A 19,339-nucleotide genomic window follows, 5' to 3' on the forward strand; every position below is an offset into this window, starting at 1 on the left:
CATCCCAGGCTGGGGCCACATCACCATTTTTGGAAGGTCTCATTGATGTTCCCCACATTCAAAGGCTGCTGTGCTGAGGCCTGGCCTTCCTGGCATATAAAAACATTGCCATTTCACTCATGTGTTACCCAAGGATGAAGTTTTAATGTAACTCCTCAGTGGTGGGTGAGAGCAGTGTAGAGCAGCAGGGGGGGCACAGGGCAGCATCGCATCATTGGACCAAAATCTTGAAAATTTTCATCTAAGCCTCAAGGATTTTGCAGTGACTCTCCCTGGCTCCCCTTTGCTCCCCTGTGGTCACATGAACAGAAAGCAGTGTGAGATGCAAGTGTTTCACTCAACATTTTAAAGCTGTTTGCTACAGGAATCTATGAATTTAGTAAAACTTCCTAAATATTCCCAAACTGCTCAGCAGGCACATGATGAGGGATTGAAGAAGCAGGATTTACTATTTTGAAGAGTCATCACATAAATTATTCAGCAGCCCTGATGTGCCCAGCTGTGTTTACTCACCTGGGCCAGGAGCTCCAGAGGTTGCTGCTCCCAACAAGGAGCAATTTTGCTGCTTTGGCTTTTGGTGGGGAGTCAAGGTCAGACCTAAGCCAGGCAGATGGGGCAGGAGGATGGGGGGGCTCATTGGAAGCCTCTGACAGGAAAAATCTCCATTGGGCCAATACATGAATGGCCTTTCCAACAGGCACTCTGTGCAATGTGAATGAGCAGTGATAATTACAGAATTGCAGCAGCTCCAGATGTTTTGTGTATGTTTCAGTCTTCATTTATTTGTTTTCTGTGCCAAGTTACTTGGGATACTGAAAAATGTAAATAATGAATATGTGATGAGCAGCGAGAATGAATCCCTGCCCTGCCTCCCTCTTCCAATAAAGCTAATTAATCCAAGTACCAGAATAAAAACTGCTTGAGTCTGCTCCAGCATCAGCCATGAAAGCATTCTCATGAGCAGATAATTGACAATTAAGGCCCAACTTACAGAAAAGAAGAAAAAACCCCAAGTTTTATAGAGCTAAAGCTCTATAGCAGCAAAGATCTAAGGGAGGAAACAACTCTGATAGAAATTGCTGGCATGCAGTGCCAACAAAGCTGGCTCAAGCCCTGAGCCACTGGTTTAAATCACAACTCCTTTGCCAGCCTCCTTCACTCCAGATTTTAAATTTCTTGTTGTTCAAAGCATGATTGTGGTGGAGGTTTGGAGATGGGGAAACTGAGGCACGGGGCACAGGCAGGGCTGGAAGCCAAGGGGTCCCTGTGTTTGGGTGGCAGTGGTTGCCTGGCTGGCTTTGGTAGAGAGCAGGGCATGGGCTGAGGTACCCATGGCCTGGCTCAGGGCTGCCTTTCTCCTGGGTGTGCATTTGGGATCCCAGTGCAGAGGCTGAGCTTTGACTGCAGGAATTACATGGGATATATGTACCTACAGATATATACTGGGATCTGATGTGTGCTCTTCAGAGTTTAATGCTTTATTTAGACTGATTTAACTCGCTTCACAGGGCTTTGTTTATCCATTTTAATAAATCATCTCTTTCAGCTAAATCTTGCCTTAAGAGTTGATCATATCCAGAGCCTCTAAGAGCACAGCAGATATAAATATTTGCTTTTACAAGGGGAAAACTCTCCTGAGAATGCTTTAGCAACTGACTGGGTTTGCCTAGAACAAGGAAACTGGTAATTTGCTGAGTGCTTAATAAGAAGTGAAGAAGCAGAAAGGTGGAGCTGCCTTTGGTCCCTGCTCTAAGGGCCAGTGTCCCACAGGTGGTAAATCCTGTGACCTGGCTTCCTCTGCTCCTCCCTGCTGAGGATGAAGCCTGGCTGCAGATGAAGCTGATGCTTTAACACATAGCACAACACTGGAGTCCATTGTTGATGGGCAGAGGCAGCAAATTCAAATCATTTGAACTTTTAAATTTTTCTTCCCTCCTCAGAGATTCTGACAAACTTGTGGATGCTTTTGGAAAGGGGCCCCAGCTCTCCAGTGACTCCCCTTTGTACTCAAACCGGATCTGAATTCCTAAATAGTTTCAAGGATCTAGGTTAAAAGTGTATTGCATAAAAAAAAAAAAGAAAAAAAGAAAAAAAGGATAAACTTAAAAATAAAATCCTCTGGAATTGCTCTAAGTTAATGAGCTTTTTCTGGACATGGAGGATGGTCATCTAATAGGTGGCAAATGATCTTCAGGAGAACGAGGACAGCCTAGATTTCAAGAATAGCACAATTGTATGTAAATGCAAGGAACTGGGAGCTTTTTTTTAGCCTGAAAGAGCAAAGTTCATGAGATACCAGGGCAGTTCAAAGCCCAGGAGGGCTGGGGAGGGGGGAGGGGGCACAGCAGCAGTGCCAGGTGGGTGCTGCCAGCCCCCTACTGCACAGGCATGGACTTTTGGGGTATTAAATTGTGAGGGTAAACGGGTGTCTGTTTCTCAGGAGCAGTTGGTCTTTACCAAACTGAGGTAATTTATTAACCCTCCTCTCAGCAATGCTGCCCCTCACTTCATAAGCAACTAGGTTTTCAAAGCCAGGGTGCTTTGGGCTATGCCAGAGTCACTTGGGCCTTTAGGAAATGTGGGATTATCTGTGGATGATAATTTCCAGACAAGGTGCTGCTGAATATTTCTAACTTGACACTTCTGATTTTTCTGCAGAGGCTTTGCTCATCTCATTATGATGTGTCTGCTGGGTTTAAGGCTGTGTGGCCTTTGACTTCCTGAAAAACAAGCCTTAGGTGTGCTAGAAGCTCCCCTGCACAGCTCTAGTGGTTTTTGGGCCATGTTGTCATGCTGGGGTGTTTCAGGTGATGCAGGGACCTTAGGGGCCCCCCATGTCTGCTGGGGAGGATGGATGTGAAGGATGCTGTGCTCCCACCATCACACCAGCCATGGCCAAGTATGTGATGCAAACCTTGGCTTTGCAATGGGGGTTAGCACCAGCCCATCCCATGGTAACACTGGGTGGGTTTTGCCAAGGACTTTCTGGAGAAAAAAAAGGGGGAAAAAAGAGATATTTTACAGAAGAAACTTGTGGTAGCAATAGACCATAGCAATCTAGATTTAATTATTTTTGTGAGCAACAATGACAGCGTGCCGGGCTGGCTCTGGCAGCACAGCTGTCTGGAGGAGCCCAGAAAATGCTTCCAGCCTGGCCAAACCAGGGACACTGCAGGTGACCCCAGGGGACCTGGGAGCCACTGACACTGACCCTGAGCTTTAGGGGGTGTCACCTTCAGCAGCTCTGGAGACGCAAAAGCAACGTCAGCACACGGGCCCCGCTTCCATGGGCAGCAGGCACAGAGAGGGGAATCAGCAGGGCCAGATGGCAAAGGAGCAAGATTTTACAGACTTGTAGCTCCATCCCTCAAGCTCAGTGGGTTTGTCAGAAATGGTTAATCATACTCCAACTGGGCTAAGCAGAAAAAAACCCCAACTTCTTTTTTCTTTTTCAATCACGTGCCTCAAAGTGTACTGGACTTCTGGAGCCCATATGAAAAATCAAAAGGGTTTGGAAGCTGCATTTGCATTTATTGCTGAAATTTGTACCAACCCTGACTTTCCTAGAAAATGTGACCTGCCACTTTTCTGTGAAAGGTGGTGAAAAGGTGAAAGGTCCATCAGAGGGGAACATCACCTGAGAGACTCTTTTCTCCCCTGTTTGTTGCCCATCTGTTCCAATTCCAGCACTGCATTAAAACTGGGGTGCATTGCAGGGATGCAGAGATGCTCTGCAGTGAGAACCAAATTTTGAAGAAGAGCTGCTTCCAGCAGCAAAATCATTGTGTGAGCAGAGGCACTGTGCCTAGGATTTTAGTAGACAAACTGCATGTGCAGAGTGCTGCAATTCTGCTGCAAGGAGTCTCTAAACTTGTTCTGTTACCCCTGGGGAGAGGCAGCAAGCAGGGAAAGGGGAAAGGCTGGGATTAGTTTTTTACCATTTGCTGAGCTACCCAAGCTCCTGCTGCACAAGAGCAGCTCAGCTGTATCAGAGCTGACAGACATTTCTTGTGCTTTTAATCACTGACAATGAATTAAACTGCACATACTAAATTCCAATTATAGAATAACCTGTAGTTACAGTGTCATATTTGTTGCTGTGAGCAATACCCCTATCCAGCTTAACAGGTCTGTTTTGGAAAACATGGAAAGATCTGTGAACTTCTAAGAAAAGGCTGTTATTTGTACATTTTAGGTTGATAGTCTCCCCCAGTATGCCAGAGGCCCAGCAGGGATTTCAGCTGAGCTGTGCTGGCTTTTACCAGGTGAAGATTTCCAAAGCTGTGTGGATACGGCTCTTGGGAATATCTTTGAGTGGGGAACATGGTGGTGTTGGGTTGTTCTTGCTCAATGATTTTAGAGTTTTTTCCCAACCTTAATGAATCTATGATGTGGCTTTTAAAACAACAAATAATGGGTCCAGGTGTTACAACACCAGGTCTCCAACCCTGGGGAAGGTGTGTGGTGTGCAGGAGAAACTCCTCCACCAGTTTTCCCTGCCCACCAAAACCATGCCAACGATGGAGCTGAGCTGGTTTTCGTGCTTTTATTTCAAGACCAGCTCAGTAAAAATCAAGTCTTTTTTATTCATGATTAACCAACACTCTTTAAGAGCAAAAAATGTACACAAGACTCTTCCCTTTGGATGAATATTTCCATTTATTCCAACTGGAAAAAACATTTTTAAATATATTTAAGTATCATTTCTTTTTTTTTTAAAGGAATAATAATTATCACATTGTCCTTTACAAACAACAAAAAAATTCCTAGCAATAGTCTGTGGTATGGAGACATCCATCTTCTAGATTTTTCTGCATCTGCTGCTTTGAGTAGGCATGGGGGTGTCCCTGTGTGTGCCCAGGGCTGCCAGTGCCACCCCTGCAGTGGGATCCACATTCCCAGGGTGCAGGGAGGGGTGGCCTCGAGGTGCAGGGACACCCTGAGGTGCCAGCAGCACGTGGGCCAGGGCAATGCAGCTGGTTAAACTCTCAGCCCTCCTGTGGCTCAAAGCCCAGCCTTATTTTAACCCCCACAGGTGCTCTGGGTGCCAAGAGCCCCTTTTTGCAAACTTGCTCCTTTATGGGAAGCACTGGGACAACCTGGCCTTGGCTTGCAGCTGGGATGGCAGAACCCCAATGGATTAAAGCACACAGAGAACAAACTCACATCCACCAGAATACAACACAGCTGAGCCCCATGCAGGGGCCCTCTGCCACGGCGAGGGGCTGGGCTGAGCCCCCCAGGGGACAAACCCTGGCCACAATCAGCCCCAGAGGGGCCAGGGCATCTTGCCAGGCAGGAGGGGCCCGTGGGGAGCAGTTTGCAGGTGTTCTCATATGTCGTAGGCAGGAGGCAATACTGAGACTTCCACTTGGATATGAACAGCAGTTAACCCAGGAGACTAGAGCACCATAAGACAAGTCTATATTCAAAACAACGTCATGCTGACATCACACAATTGCACCATTTACACTTTATTTACTCCAAATAATAGTTCAATGTTTAGTAACTTCAGCGTTCTCTACAGAGGTGTGAAATTCCTTCTCCAGCTTTGGTAATTTACAATGTTGCAGACATTTGGTAGTTCTGGTCTTTCCTATTTAATAATAGTAATAATTAAAAAAAAGGCCCTTTTGCAGCTGTCACGGGTTCCTGTATCTGACTGATGGAGTGTACCTGCAAATCATAGGCTTCAAAATGCCACTGAGGCTTGTCAAGATTTAATGAATCAAAAACCATTCTGTTTATTGACCAGGATCAAAACAAATAAACAGAAAAAAAGGGTTAAAACAAAAAAAAAACCCTCAAAACCAATGAAAACTCAGACTCTCACTGATAAACTTAAGTGATGATGAAATGGCAAGGGGGTTCCAAAGTACTGTTTGGTTAGCTCTGACTGAAAACAATTCTGAACGTGCATGCATTTTCCCAGTGACTCCTAAGATATAGAAATTCCTCTGATATTACAAAATACAAAAATATTTTCTCCAAACTCTCATTTACATCGCATTTACAACAATCATGGAAATAACTTAGGCTCCCACACTGTCCAAGAGACAAATCACCTACCAACATGGCTAATGGAAAACAAAAATGTGGTGGAAAGCAAAACCTTACCAGCAAACTGATGCTGAGAGTCAACAGTGGCAACCAAAACGTACGGACAAACAGAGCTCAAGGGGCTGGCAGTATCTGGGAGAAGGAAGAGAAACTACTGGGTAAATATTACAGGCTAAAGTGAACTTTTAAAATTTTTATCTCCAAAGTAAGATGTGCAAAATATATTCACTGTGCCCAGGATTATGACTATTTATAGAAGCCGGTCTACAACCTCCTTAACAAATCCCTACTCTTCGGGCCTTTTTTTTGTTACAATAAAAGCACTTACATGATCTAAAACAGTGCAAGATCGTGAGTTAATTTACATTCTCCCAAGGTGCCTGGCAAGGATGCCATTAGGATATGATGCAGTTCTTGCTCTTCTGTCTTTTCCGGCTGTGCAACTGTCCCCTGGCCCCCACCGTGGAAGACTTGGGCATGCTGTACGAGCCGTACTTGTGCAGCAGCTCCTCGCTGGTCACGTACCGGAGGCGGGCCGGCTGCGGGATGGGCTCCCCGAGGAAATAGCCCTCGTTGTCAGACTCCGAAGAGGAGGAGCAGGTGGAGCACCAGTCGTACTCGGCAAAGTAGGGCCCCCATCTCTCGCCCAAGTGGTTCTGCAAGGCGAGATCCGACACCGTCCGGGGACAGTGGCCGTAGACATCCCTGTAGGGACCCTGCTCCATGGTCTCCCTGCAGCTCCTCTGGTGCACGAAGGGGTCGTAGTCGTCCCTGGCTCGCAGCGAGGGTCTCTCCTTGAGGCGGTAGCACTGCTCGCTGGCCAGGTGCAGGGCGTTGTCGGAGCGGGAGCGCCGCGAGCGCCGGGGCCGGTGCGGGCGGTAGTGCCGCTCGTCGTCGCGGAGCACGGTTCTGCGGCGCGTGCGCTCGCTCATGGGCGCGTGCCGGGGGATCTCCTGCGGGCCCAGCTTGGCCCCGGGCACCCCGCTGCCGTAGTCGAAGCTCTGGTGCATCCGCCCGTGCGAAGGCCGCTCCTGGTAGCCCAGGGGGCTGGCGAGGTCGTGCAGGGTGGGCTCCATGTCCTGGTACTGCTGCGCCGACAGCAGGCTGCGCACGGACTCGGCGCTGCGGAACTGCATGGAGGAGTTCAGGGTGCCCATGTTGCTCATCTTCTCCGAGACGTTCATGCCCGAGTCTTTGCTCAGGTCAGGCATGGAGAACCTGGAGAGGTGCTCCTGGCGCTTGGCTCCACCGTCTGCTGAGAGGCCTTTGCAGGAAAAGGGTAAAGGGGAAAAAAAAAAAAAAAAAATTAAGAAAGAGAATTTTCTGTCAGGAGAGATGCAGGGTGGAGGTTGGTTTTGGCCCAAGACTTTTGCTTTAAAAAGTAACTCAGTGGTACTGATCCTGTCCTGAAGAGCCCTTTTTAAGAGGAGGACTTTAATTTTTTTAAAAAAGCAGGCAGTTCTTCCTTTGGGGAAATCACACCAATTTAAGGAGTTTTGAGTTGGACTCCAAGCTGCTTTTCACGACTTCCTTTCCCATATGTCTGCACTGTCTGCGACTTGATAGGAATAACCAACGATGCCAGGGAGAAACCATGCGTCAGAGGTAACCCGAGGCCTCCTGCACGCCGAGCTAACTAGGGTGCCATGATCCAGCACTCACACCTTCTGCAATGACAACACATTTTGGAGGACTAAACAATGTCAGTGGCAGATGAAAATGCAGCCACTGACTTAATTCGGGGTTCTCACTATGCTGCACCTCACAGGTCCCCTGAATGACACCCGTGGAGAGACCAAAGCTGCAGTTGGGTTTCCCAGGAAGCAAGGAAACACCCCAGCACCAGAGGGTCTGCTGGAGCTCCCTGTGAGCAGCAGGACAGTGGGAGGGTAAGACTATCCCTGCAGATATCCAGGGAGTTGTGCATGGGCAGGAGCCAGAAACATGAGCTCCACCTTGATGGGCTGCTCTGCTTGGGAAGGTGACCCATTAGATCTCTCCCATGTGCCAACGAGCCCTGAACTCCTGCAAGGTGCTTTCCTTCAGCCCAAGAAGCCTTCACCTGGCAGCAGGGAAGAAGTGGGGTGTCTGCTCAGCACCTGCCTGTCAACAAGAAACTCAATGCACCCCACGGTGCCGTAGTCCTTAGCCTGTTTCATGGCTGTTTCCTGACTATTTTCTGACTGTCTCCCTGTTGGCTTGAAAACTGGCAGCAGTCACTGGTTGCTTGCATGCTCAGGACAAGAGGTTTCGCAAGTTATTTCAAAGAAAATCTGTTCCATCCCAAATCAAACGTGGAATGTTTGCTTTGGCACCATTCTCTCCATCCCTTCTCCCACAACATCCCAATGCAGACCCAACACAGCACCGTCAGCAGGAATTTCCAACATGACACACAGCCTTTATGCAATCACCAACAATTTGTGACTTTGTAAATTAATTATAAAAAATAACAACCCAGCCCACAATTCAAGAATAAAGCCTTTTTTCCTTTAACAAAAGCTGTTTGCATTTCATCAAGAGCTTGGCTCCTTTTGCATTAGCTGCTGCTGCAAACCTGAACAAGAACAAGGGTTGCTGTCACTAACCCCATTCATGAGCTGCTTTAGGGTTTCCTTGGGCTCAGCCTTGAAAAGATCAACAGATCTTGCAAAGCTGGGCAGAGTTTTCCAAATCCTGCTTTCGGTGGCATCAGGGAGAGCTTTAGCCATTACTGGCCCTCACATGGTTTGGTTTTGCTCCGTGAGTCCCAGCTTCTTTGCTTTCCTGTTGTTAATGAGGATGTTTTTGGAGTTTATGATTACACAGAAAGGTAAAGTGAAGGATCCCTGAATGCCACAGGAAGAGGGATAGGCTGGGTTAAAAACAAGGGAAAGCCACGTTTTCTTTTTAAAAGGACACACTTTTCAAGTCAACTTAATGCTTTCTTTCTTCCTCCCTAAGTCACACTGACTTTGAGTGAGCGAGCCCAACCCCACCCAGTGCGTGCCCTTTGGAAAAAGCTCTGTGGATGGGCTTCCCGTCCCCTTTGAAGCTGCCCACCCACACTCCACACTCCCATGTTTCTCCTCCTGGCTGGAGCTGCGATTTTGTGCCTGTGAACCCAGTGGAGGCATCTGTCACATCAGGCACTGCTCCCCATGTCCCCTCCTGTGCCACTGTCCCCAGCAGCCCCTGGGGAGGGAAAAGCAACTTGGGAACTCACACAGAGATTCCTGAAAAGCCGGAGCAACAGCGGGACTGCCGGCAGAGCTGATCACAATGAGAATCATGGCTGTTGACAGCCCAATGTGGCCTTAATCACATCTGTCACACAATAGCTGACACCAAGGAAAATGAGCCCTCGGTGACATTTATGCAGCACTTCATTAAGGGAGCTGGTGCAGCTCTGCAATAAGAATGAGCAACAGCAATGCTGTGCAGAAATACAGCTCCAACACCACAGGATGCTGCTGTGGCAGCAACACTTTGATTTTGGCAGCATCATTAACAAGGGGCTGACCTTGCCTCACTCACAGGGGGTGCACGAGCTTTGCTCCCAGAGCCAGCCATATCAGGTGGTACCTATGGGTCTCAGTGCCCCTCAGAGCCATCTCCCTCCTGTGGTCCTGCATCCAACAAGAACAGAATGAGTGTCTGGGCACAGGCTCTGGAGACATGACAAGAGTGAAACAGTTTTTTCAAATTAAACAAGACATATCTGCATCCTTCACATCACAGACAGGAATGATGTGGCCAAGATCAAGCAGGACAACCAGGAGGGAAACCTGTTTCCTTTATGTAGAGTAAAGCAAGCTGTGGTAAGCGAGGTACTTGAGCAGAGCCAGAGCTTCACTGGTTAAGTTTGTGCAGAACAGGAGTCTGCAGCCCCTCACACATCTCCAGCAGACAACCATGAGTGCTTTAGTCTCTTCCCCTTAGAAGGCAGCACGGGGCAGTGAGTTCAGACAAGGATCCTGTGAATGGCTCATGCTCAGAGTGCAAGGTTTAATCAGTCGTGGGGATGTTTCTGGCTGATCATTCAGACAGCTTGATTATAATTAAGCACAAACATTCTGAGATCTTGATTTGCTGAGAAAATGCTGATTGTAAGAGGAATCCAGCACTGAACATGTCCATCACCACTGCCAGCACACAGAACTTGGGGAGTGATGGAGCCTGTGCTCAGGAGGCTCTGATGCAAAGCCAGCCCAGCACCCACTGGCTTCATCTCTCCATATGACAGAGTGGAACAGGCTCTATGCTGAGGGTAAGATGTGTCTTCCCAGGTAGACTGGGCAGGCTGCACATGCACAAGCCTTTTTTTTGGGAGCCACGCTTGGAAATGACCCAGCAAGCTGTGCAGCTGGGAAAGGGAAACTTTATTTTAGCTGCTCATGGTGACAGGTGAAGGATTTATTCCACTTGCTCAGGAGCAAAGCTGTGCTTTTCCAGCTGAAGGCACTGAGAGCTCTGCATGGCTCTTATAGTGCCCACAGCAGGTTACAGGTCCAGGATTCAGTCTACAATCCTTGCAGAACACAAAGGTGTCTCCAGGCTGAATTTTACATTTATACCAAGGCATCATGAGCAGGGCTAGGCCCAGATTAGTCTTTCTAAAGTCTCAAAATGTCCCTCTCTATGGCTCTCTGTGGAGCCACAAGACCTCAGGAGGCAGAGTGGGAACGAGCCAAAAGTGCTCCAGTCTGACTGCCGTGAGATCAGGGGATAGCAATAACCATTTGTCAAAAAAAATTTCATCTAGAAAACATGACCTGGGAATAAAGTTTTAAAGAGCAGAGGTTGTTTAGTCTAAAGGAGAGAAAGCTGAAGGGGATATAGTAACAACCTTCAAAGGCAAAAAAAAATGCTTGCAAAGAGGAGGGAACACATTATTCTCCAGGTCTGCTGACTCCTGCAATGAAAGTTTTAAATTGGGGAGGAAGAAAACTCTTGCTGTGTAATCACAGCAGAAGGTGACTGGGGCAGGCTCTGGCACTGGGGGGTTTCCCTGGCACCCAAAGGCAGTGAGTGCCCAGGCACATGCAGGATGTTTCCAGATTCCTGGTCCCCCACTGCCCTGGATAGTGAAGGTGGCACCAACCCCTGTGTCCTGAGGTCATTTGCCATTCCAGAGCTACACCCACCCATGAGGCCCCATCTTCTTGAGCTGCCAGTATTAATGTGCAGCTGTTGCACCTCCTGCTTAATGAAGTGTTTAATCTGGGCACACAGCTAATAACCCCAGAGAGCTGCAGTCTAGAAGAGCACACGAGATGAGACCCCACCATTCAGCCCTGACTTTCTCCTAATGAAGAAATGTGAGATTCTGTTTGCCAAGGTCATCCAAGGGAGCAGGAGCCCTGCTCTGGCCCATGGTGTGGGATGGTTGTTACCACATCACCAAGACCATTCCAAGGGTGCAAACCCAGGTATAACATGCTGACCCTGCCCAAATTTACTTCTGCATGATGCTCTGAGACTGAGCACATCCACTGGTGGCTGTCCCAGAGGCACAGGCACTGGAAGGGATGTCACTGCTGCCTCCAGCATGGTGCTTCAGCCAGTGGCTGTCCTGGAGCCAGACTGGTGCCAGCACCACAGCACACACAGACACAGCAGGTTTTTCTGCTGCTGCTCTCCACTGCATGGGGCTGCCAGGCTCAATATTTCACCCTGGAGCCATGGCAACATGTGCTTTCCCAATGAGCACAAGGGAGAGCTGCAGCTCGGCTGTGGGTGCTCGATACAGAAGTGGAGCTTGCTGCAGCACCAAGAAAACCAAGCAGGTTTCTGGGTAACATTCAGGCTCACTAAGAACACCCTGTACCACCCCCTCTGAAGTCTGTCCCCTCCCCTCCTGAGAACCATGTTTATCCCATAAACACTGCCAAGGGAATTAACACCCCAATAAGCAAAGCCACAGCACAAAGGTACCCCTGGAGAACATCACCTCTACAACCTTGCCACAACAAAGCACTCGGAGTGCTCCAGTCCCACTGTGTGCTGTGCTAAATGGGGGCTGCAAGTTGCATTATGAATTATTAAAGCACTCAGCAAATGACAGCACAGAGGCCCCAGAGTGTGTGGGCTGGGTGTGAGGCTGGCAGTGGAGCCCCCACGAGGGGAAGCAGCTCCCAGCCCCCATTAAATCAAGCTCCCCGTGAAGCTGTGCTAACACAGGGTGAGCCAGCATCCCACTGCAGGAGAGCACCAGCCAGGGAATGCAAAACATCCTGACATGGGATGTTGCAAACAACCTGGGCTTTGCTGATGCTTGCTTCTTGCCTTAACATTTATCACAGCAGACACACACATCTGTGCATCACAGCTCTCACCACAGAGGTGCCTGCCAGCACCAAAACCCAGCACCCAGCCCTGACAGCCAGTGTTTAAATGCAGCTATAGATACACAGGAGGATACAGCACAGTGTCTCTTATGTCCAGCCCCTTCTCTCTCACACAGCATCAGGCATCCTCACCACTCCTCAAACAGGGTTTATTTCAAGGTCAATGTGTAGAACTAAAAAGAAATTTAAGGAGAAAACAGCCTGCACAGAGCTTTGTTTATAGCTCAGCTCTGTCTCACTTCTGAACGACCTCAGGGCATGCAGAAATAAAGCAGAACCTTCATGTAACTGGAAATCATGGAAAATAAACAATTTGAGGGAAGACACAGCCCCCACCAAGAGGGTCACAGTCCCACCAGCCTCCCATGGTATGTCCCCCTGTGTGACCCACGGATGTCACTGGTTATTTCCCACCCAACCAATCCTTTCCAGCTTGGTGGAAGAAGTCCCTTACTGCTTGGAGAAGAGTTGGATTTTAACCCAGAAGCCCCACTATAGCTCCTTTACCAGCACTCCCATCTGCTGCATCCTCCCAGCTGATGGCCAGCAAGCCATGCTGGGGATGTTGCTTGCCCCAGTAACATCCTCCAGAGTCCATTTTGGTTGTCTCTCTGGTTTTCATTACCCCACCTGCTCTGCACTGTCCATGTGTGACACTGAAGGGGTGAAGACATGCAAGAGGGTGGCCCCACAGCAGGCACACCAAACCTCCCAGTGCTGAGTGGCAAAAGGGAAGTGAGGGGGAAAAGAAATGTTCCTGACAGTTTTTTAGCATTGAGCCTTTGGGGTGGAAAACCTTTATCTTCACATCAGTTTAGAAGTTATCTGTTTTGGATTAGGAAATGTTATACCTGTGCCTCAAAATTGCAAAAATTCCCCCCCAGGGATCTGATCTTCCAACTTGGAAGCAGTTTTGTGCTGGCTGTGTCTGGGAGAAAGAGAGTGATAAGAACATGGTGGAGAGCTGGGAGCCTCCTTTTTTCATAGAAAAACTCAGGAACAGCCAAATGTGTCACTTTCTGCATTGCATAACTCAGCTGGAGCACTTGGGGCAGCTGCCCTCTCCCGCCCAGGGGAGAGAGGAGCACACAGGGAGGGAGACCAGCATCCAGATCCCTCACTGCCACCCCTGAGGGTGTTCAGGAGCTGCTCCCAAGCCCCCAGTGCAGGAGAGGCTGGGCTAATTAATATCTCTCCAGAAAATACAACCCTGGCCCTTAGTAAGGGCTTGTTCTTACCCTCACCTGCCCTGCAGCTTTTAGCTCCTCTGCAGGCAGAGGAAGAAAAAGGACTGGAGACAGATGATGCTGTTCTGTCACTCTGCAGCTCAGACAGGCAGGGATCAGCCCTGCTCTCTGCTTTCTGGTTATATCACGCTTGTCTAGTCCTGGAAAAACAAACTATTTGGGGCCTTTGGGCATCACACAACACATGATGACAAGCACAGTGTGTGCCATACAAATGAAATCACATTCCACCCTGTAACAGCACCAGTTTAACATATTTATAAACTGGATTTATGCTTGTGACAGATGTTCCCCCACCCAAACTCATTTTCTCAAGGAATCCTTAAAATCTGTTTCTCCTTTTGCATGCAGCAGTGTCACCATTCAAGATGACTTCTACCTCCAAAAGGCTCCTGCTCTCTGTAAGCAGCACAAAGGGACTGTTCCCAGACAACAACATTTAGCCTGCAGGTACTTTCTTAAATGGGCTATTTGACCAGCTGTCATTTTGTGGAAATAACTGCTTAGAATCAACAGAGTTCAGCTCCTGATTTCCAATTCCACTGCCAGGCACAGGCAGCAACTGCAACATCTTTCTGGAGGAAAACACAAACACAGGGAGCAGGGCTGATGGGCCAAGTATCTTTTGGGAAGTGATTAACCTCTGGTAGGATCAGGCTTCTCATCATGGGCAAACCTTCCAGGACAAATTCCATCTTAGCATTGTCTCAATTGCTTAATGCAGGGAGCTACAAAGCAAACATTGCTACAGGATCCACTGGTTTTGTTCTTGTTCCTGCCATTAAAAAAACTCAACAACCCAAAACCCCCAAAAGTAGACAAAGGAAGCACAATATAAATAATAATAATATAAAAGAAAATCAGCAAAAATGAGCTCTGTCTTAGAAAACAGACTGAGAAATACTGTTTCCTTTTTGCTTCTCCATCTGATGGCCATGTAGTGAAGGATACAGTCTCTAAGAAGCTGTAGCAGATTGGAGTCTGTTGTAGCCTTCAGCTGATGGCAGAATAGGGATTTTCAAACAGAAACAGGGAAGGGAAGGAGAGATGCCCTCCACCAGCAGGAGACACTGCCCTTTGCCACTGGATGTGCTTAAATCCCATCAGCATTTGTGGCAATTACACAAGCACAAACCAGAGGACAGCAGAGACACTCCCACCTAATTCCAACTCCAACACAGAGCACAAGCAGGGTCACAGCCACCTCTGCCACTCACATGTCTGCTGTTGCAGCACTGCCCATGGTGAGAGCAGAGCACTGTAACCCTGCACTGTAAGGGCACATGCCCAGGATTAACACCCTGTCTCACCTCTTTACTAACCCATGGGGAATTGGCTTTAAAGTGATTAAATAGAGCCCTTTGGTAAGGAAGAAACCTGGGGTCTTGCAGGAGATTGGGGTCACGTAGATCTTGACCCACACAATGGCTGACCCTGAAATATTACAGGGACCAACATCTGCTCACGGCAGGCAGCCTTCCGGCCACAGGACAGGGATTAGTGCTGCACAGCCCTGAGTTATCTGCATTGCTGACTGTCCCTGGCTAATTAGCAGTTAAGTCGTTGTAGAAACATCACAGCAAAACCCACTGCCAGGGAGGTACCAGCTTTTACCATGTGCTCTCCAGGTCAGGGACTGTTTGCCCTTCAGCTCCCTATAAAAAACAGACTGTTTTCAGTGATGCCATAAAACCTGACATGGATGCGGTGTTAATTATTTCAAAGTGAAAGGTGGGGCAACTCTGCAGCATTGGTAGCTCAAAGGGACTTTGTATGTGGATGCCTGGGAGGTTCTGGCAAAGCAGGACTGGAGGATAGGGGGTGAGCCAGACCACCAGGCTGTGGTTGGGGGGAGCTCTGTGGGGAGCTGGATCAGCCACTGCAGTGAGTGCAGGGATGGGAAAAGCCAGGCAGGGGGGTGCTGTGCCCTGACATCACTTGACCAAAAACCTGCTCTCTCACAGACCTCATCCAGGTCACCAAATCTCCCTGTCCTCAAAACACTGCCAATTAAATGGGATGATAATTGTGTCCTCCATAATTGCAGACATGGCCCTGGGGGAGCTGCCTGTTGCTGCTGCAGTGCCCTTAGCTCAGCTGAGCCAGCTCCCAGAGCAAGGAAAATTATTAGAACCTTACACATTAATAAAAATATTATCACCTCACTCTGCAGAGGAACTATGAACACTCACTGCAAGCCTCATCACGCTGAACATCTGCTCCAGAAAGCAGGAACACAGCAAGCCATGAAGGCAGTCACTGCCCCTGAGGAAAGTCAGACTGGCTCTGTATGGTGGACAGATGCCTTTGGGAGGTAGCATTTTAAATCCCTCCCAGCATTTTAAAAAGGGGTTTCTAAAATGAAAGGCAGAATGATTTTCATTCTGATACAGAGGCCTTGCCTTGACCTATATCCCCAATAATATGTTACACTTCAGCCCCAAAGCATGCAACAACCTCTCCACTGCTCAGGGATTGCTCATCCAAGCTTGGTGTTGCTCAAGACTCTTTGTACTGATGGGGTTTACACAACACAAGTTTTCAGGAACACAAAAGGCTTTGGAAATGTGGAGTTTTGCTTAGGAAAACCCTGTTTTGGAGAGCAATTCCCAATTCCCTCGCCATTTCACATCTATTTTTCCTCTGTGTATATCTGAGACTGTTTAAGCAAAAACCCTTCCCAGCTCATTAGCTTCTCCTCTCCCCCTGTTTTTCCACTTGCTGGATAGGGAGATCCTGGCTGAAACAGAGATCATTTCACATCTTGGCATGGGGCTGGCAGCTTCCCTAAACAAACACACCAAACCCCAGATGAGGAGTCACGGGCATAGCAGAGCAAACCTGTCCATCCAGGCAGGGCAGAGCCCAGAACTGGGATTCAGGGGGGCTCAGCTCTCTGTGGGCTTGGCAATCCTCACCACCCATTGCCAGCAATCTGTGGGGGACCAGGCACAAACACCCCACAGGCCACTCCCTGCCAGCAACAAGGCAGAAGGGCTCCATTTTGTAGGGGTTCAGATGCAAGACCTGCCCAAATCCAAGCAATGATTGGCTGGAACAGAGAAAAGCCAGAGAAGCTGCAAAGAAAAAGCAAGGCAGCTTCTCTGGTGAAAAAACCAGAGCAAAGCAGGCTCAGTATTCTCTTTTCTGAGTAGCTCTGTGCTGAGGGACGTGGGAGCTGTGGTGGGCGAGCGAAGCAGAGCAGGCTGCAGGAGGACAGAGCCTGCCCAGCCCCAGCTGCAGACCAGAGCCTATGCACACACACACACACCCATCCCTGCAGCCACGAGTGAAACCCAAACATGTTTAGGGTGAGAGGACTGAGAAATATGACCCTGGGATGTGCTCATGAGAAACAAGCTCAGCCTGATGGGACAAGCATCTTGCCTGGCTTTTCCCTGCAGTTTCTACCAAGGGGTTGGGGAAGAGGAATTAAAGAGCTGTGCAGAGAGGGGGAGGAATTTCTTTTAACTAGTCACATGCTTGAGGACTGCATAACATTCAAAAGGGGTTAACTGGGCCTATTTCAAGGCATTCAGAAATATTTTTAGCCTGCAAGGGCAGCTGACAGCACTCCTTCAAGTGCTGAAAGCTGGAATCTGCCTCTGCGTTAGCAGTTGGCCTTGATTTTCCCCCTCTCTTCACAAAAGGGAGGATTAAAGGGTTTGAAAACATTTGTTTTGAGCTGCACAGAAAGGCCAGACATCCATAAAGCACTGCATTTGGTAAACAAGCAAGCAAATGGAGAGGAACTGTCAAGGCTTGTCAGGACCTGGCAGACAAGGCTGTGTCACTGAGCAGTGGTCGCCAGGCTTGGTTACCCTCATCCTGGGAAGATACCGGGACACAAGGGATTCAATTGCATGGAGGGCGTGCTGGGGTGGTCTCAGGGTGGCAGGAGCAGGGGTGACATACCTGTGGCATTGGGGTGACATACCTGTGGCATTGGACAGTGCCAGGGACTCCATGGAGCCCCGGGGAGTCTGCTCGGTGGGCGTCAGGTCCTCTGTGAACTTGAGGGCATTGATGGGGTGACGGGTGCGGCACTGCGACGCTGGCATCCCACCCTCCTCTTCCTCTTCATACTTGGGGACTTTGACACTTCCTCTGGTCTCTGGGAAGCTCTGGTTGGACATGTCACTGTAGCTCTCCTGCGAGCGGAGCCTCCCTGAGTAGTAGTCCTCTCTGCAGTCCTGGATGAAGCTGCCACCGTGGCTCTTCATGGCCAACGAGGAGCTCCTCTTTTGGTTGCTGAAGTGTTTTGCCCATAAATCTGACTGCGAGCCTGGGACCTGGGTGGGGTTATAGGAGGTTCTTATGTTGCACTGGCTGAGAAGCTGCAAGGGGGTTTGAGACTGGCTTTGCTCCATTTTGCCCCCGTAGTGATAGAGCTCATCCCGGCTCCTCCACAGGTGGTCCCTGTTGAGGCTGGGTGTCTGGCTGGCCAGGCTCAGCAGATCCATCTGCAGGGACAGCGGGTCCACGTCGGTGGAGAGGCGGTTGGAGGTGACCTGCAGCTGGTTGCAGGGGCTGCGTGCCCCCTCCTCGCCCTTCCCCTTGTTCTTGCCGATCTTGGCGCTGCGCCGCGACTCCTTGGCCCGTGCGCTCTGGAAAGCCGAGTCGGAGGAGTCGGAGCCGTTGGGGTCATCGCCAATGCTGCAGGCCCTGGAGCAGAAGATCTGCCCCTGCTTGGGCAGGAAGGGCCGTCCCAGCAGTGACTTCTTGCACTGGGCGCAGCAGAAGCAGGTCTCGGTGGCGTGCCAGTGCTGGCCGTCGTACGTCATCTGGCCCTGGTCAATGCCTTGGGAGAAGATCACAGTGTCAGGGTCATCTAGCACTGCACTCAACACCTGCCTCAAGACCAGGCTGGATGGGCTTCTGAGCAATCTGGCCCGGTGGAAAGTGTCCCTGCTGATGGTGGGTGGCTGGAATGAGATGACCTTTAAGGTTCATTCCAACCCAAATTATCCTATGACTCTATGGTCCCCTATGAGTGACATGCACTCAGCCTTGCTCTTGAAAGCCCTTTTTCAGGGTTTCTCTGATGCATGAAGTTAATCCCATTTTTAATTCCTCCCAATTCTAATTCCAGGCCTTTGCTTGGGAATTACTCAGTGTTGGGAAAGGCAGCAGAACCATGCCTCAAGCTATTTTCTATTAAATGGGGATATTTCCGATCATAAAGCAAAGGAATGCAAGAAGTTCTCCATAAAGTCCTTGAAGTAAAAGCAATATGCTGCTTATTAAAAAAAAAAAAAAAAAAAAAAAAAAAAAGCCTCCAGCTAAACCATAATGAGGAATTTGTTCTGCCTTGGTTAAGTATGTAACAGAGCAGATGACACCCCTGTCCCTTGCTGCTACTGTGGTCCCATCCTAACTTTATTTTGGCTTCAAAAGAGCTGGCCCCAGGGGTCGAGCACACACCCTTGCCTTGCACCCAGCCACATTTCCTGGGTTGCTTCACCAGGCCCCCCTTGGGTTCAGTAAAGGAATTGACACAGACAGTCTGTCTCCCTCCAGCCAAACCCCAGGGAGCAACATCTGCACAGTGCTCTCAGTCAGAGCCGTGAGCAAAGCTCCAGAGGTTTCAGTTACAACATTTACACACTTGTTTAAGCTGCTGTTCCTGGCCAAAGCCCCTGCTGCCCCTGTTCCCTGAGGAACTGCCACGCACAGTGTGGGCTGGCTGGCACTGCGGGTGCT

General features: G+C 49.2%; 1 protein-coding gene across 3 annotated transcripts in view; it reads right to left on the reverse strand.

Moving 5' to 3' along the window:
• Window positions 1-4,640: 4,640 nt before the first annotated feature.
• The window catches only part of PRICKLE2 (prickle planar cell polarity protein 2), a 103,902-nt gene continuing 89,203 nt past the window's right edge, over window positions 4,641-19,339 (reverse strand). For all 3 annotated transcript variants that reach the window (XM_077184375.1, XM_077184376.1, XM_054640315.2), the window contains 2 exons: window positions 17,574-18,437; window positions 4,641-7,324 (listed from right to left, as the gene is read on the reverse strand). In XM_077184375.1, coding sequence (XP_077040490.1) covers window positions 6,456-7,324; window positions 17,574-18,437 — 1,733 coding nt within the window. In that variant the 3' untranslated portion in view covers window positions 4,641-6,455. The remainder of the gene's footprint in view (window positions 7,325-17,573; window positions 18,438-19,339) is intronic.

This window comes from Agelaius phoeniceus, chromosome 11 (genome assembly GCF_051311805.1).
Source record: "Agelaius phoeniceus isolate bAgePho1 chromosome 11, bAgePho1.hap1, whole genome shotgun sequence".
Lineage (NCBI taxonomy): Eukaryota > Metazoa > Chordata > Aves > Passeriformes > Icteridae > Agelaius > Agelaius phoeniceus.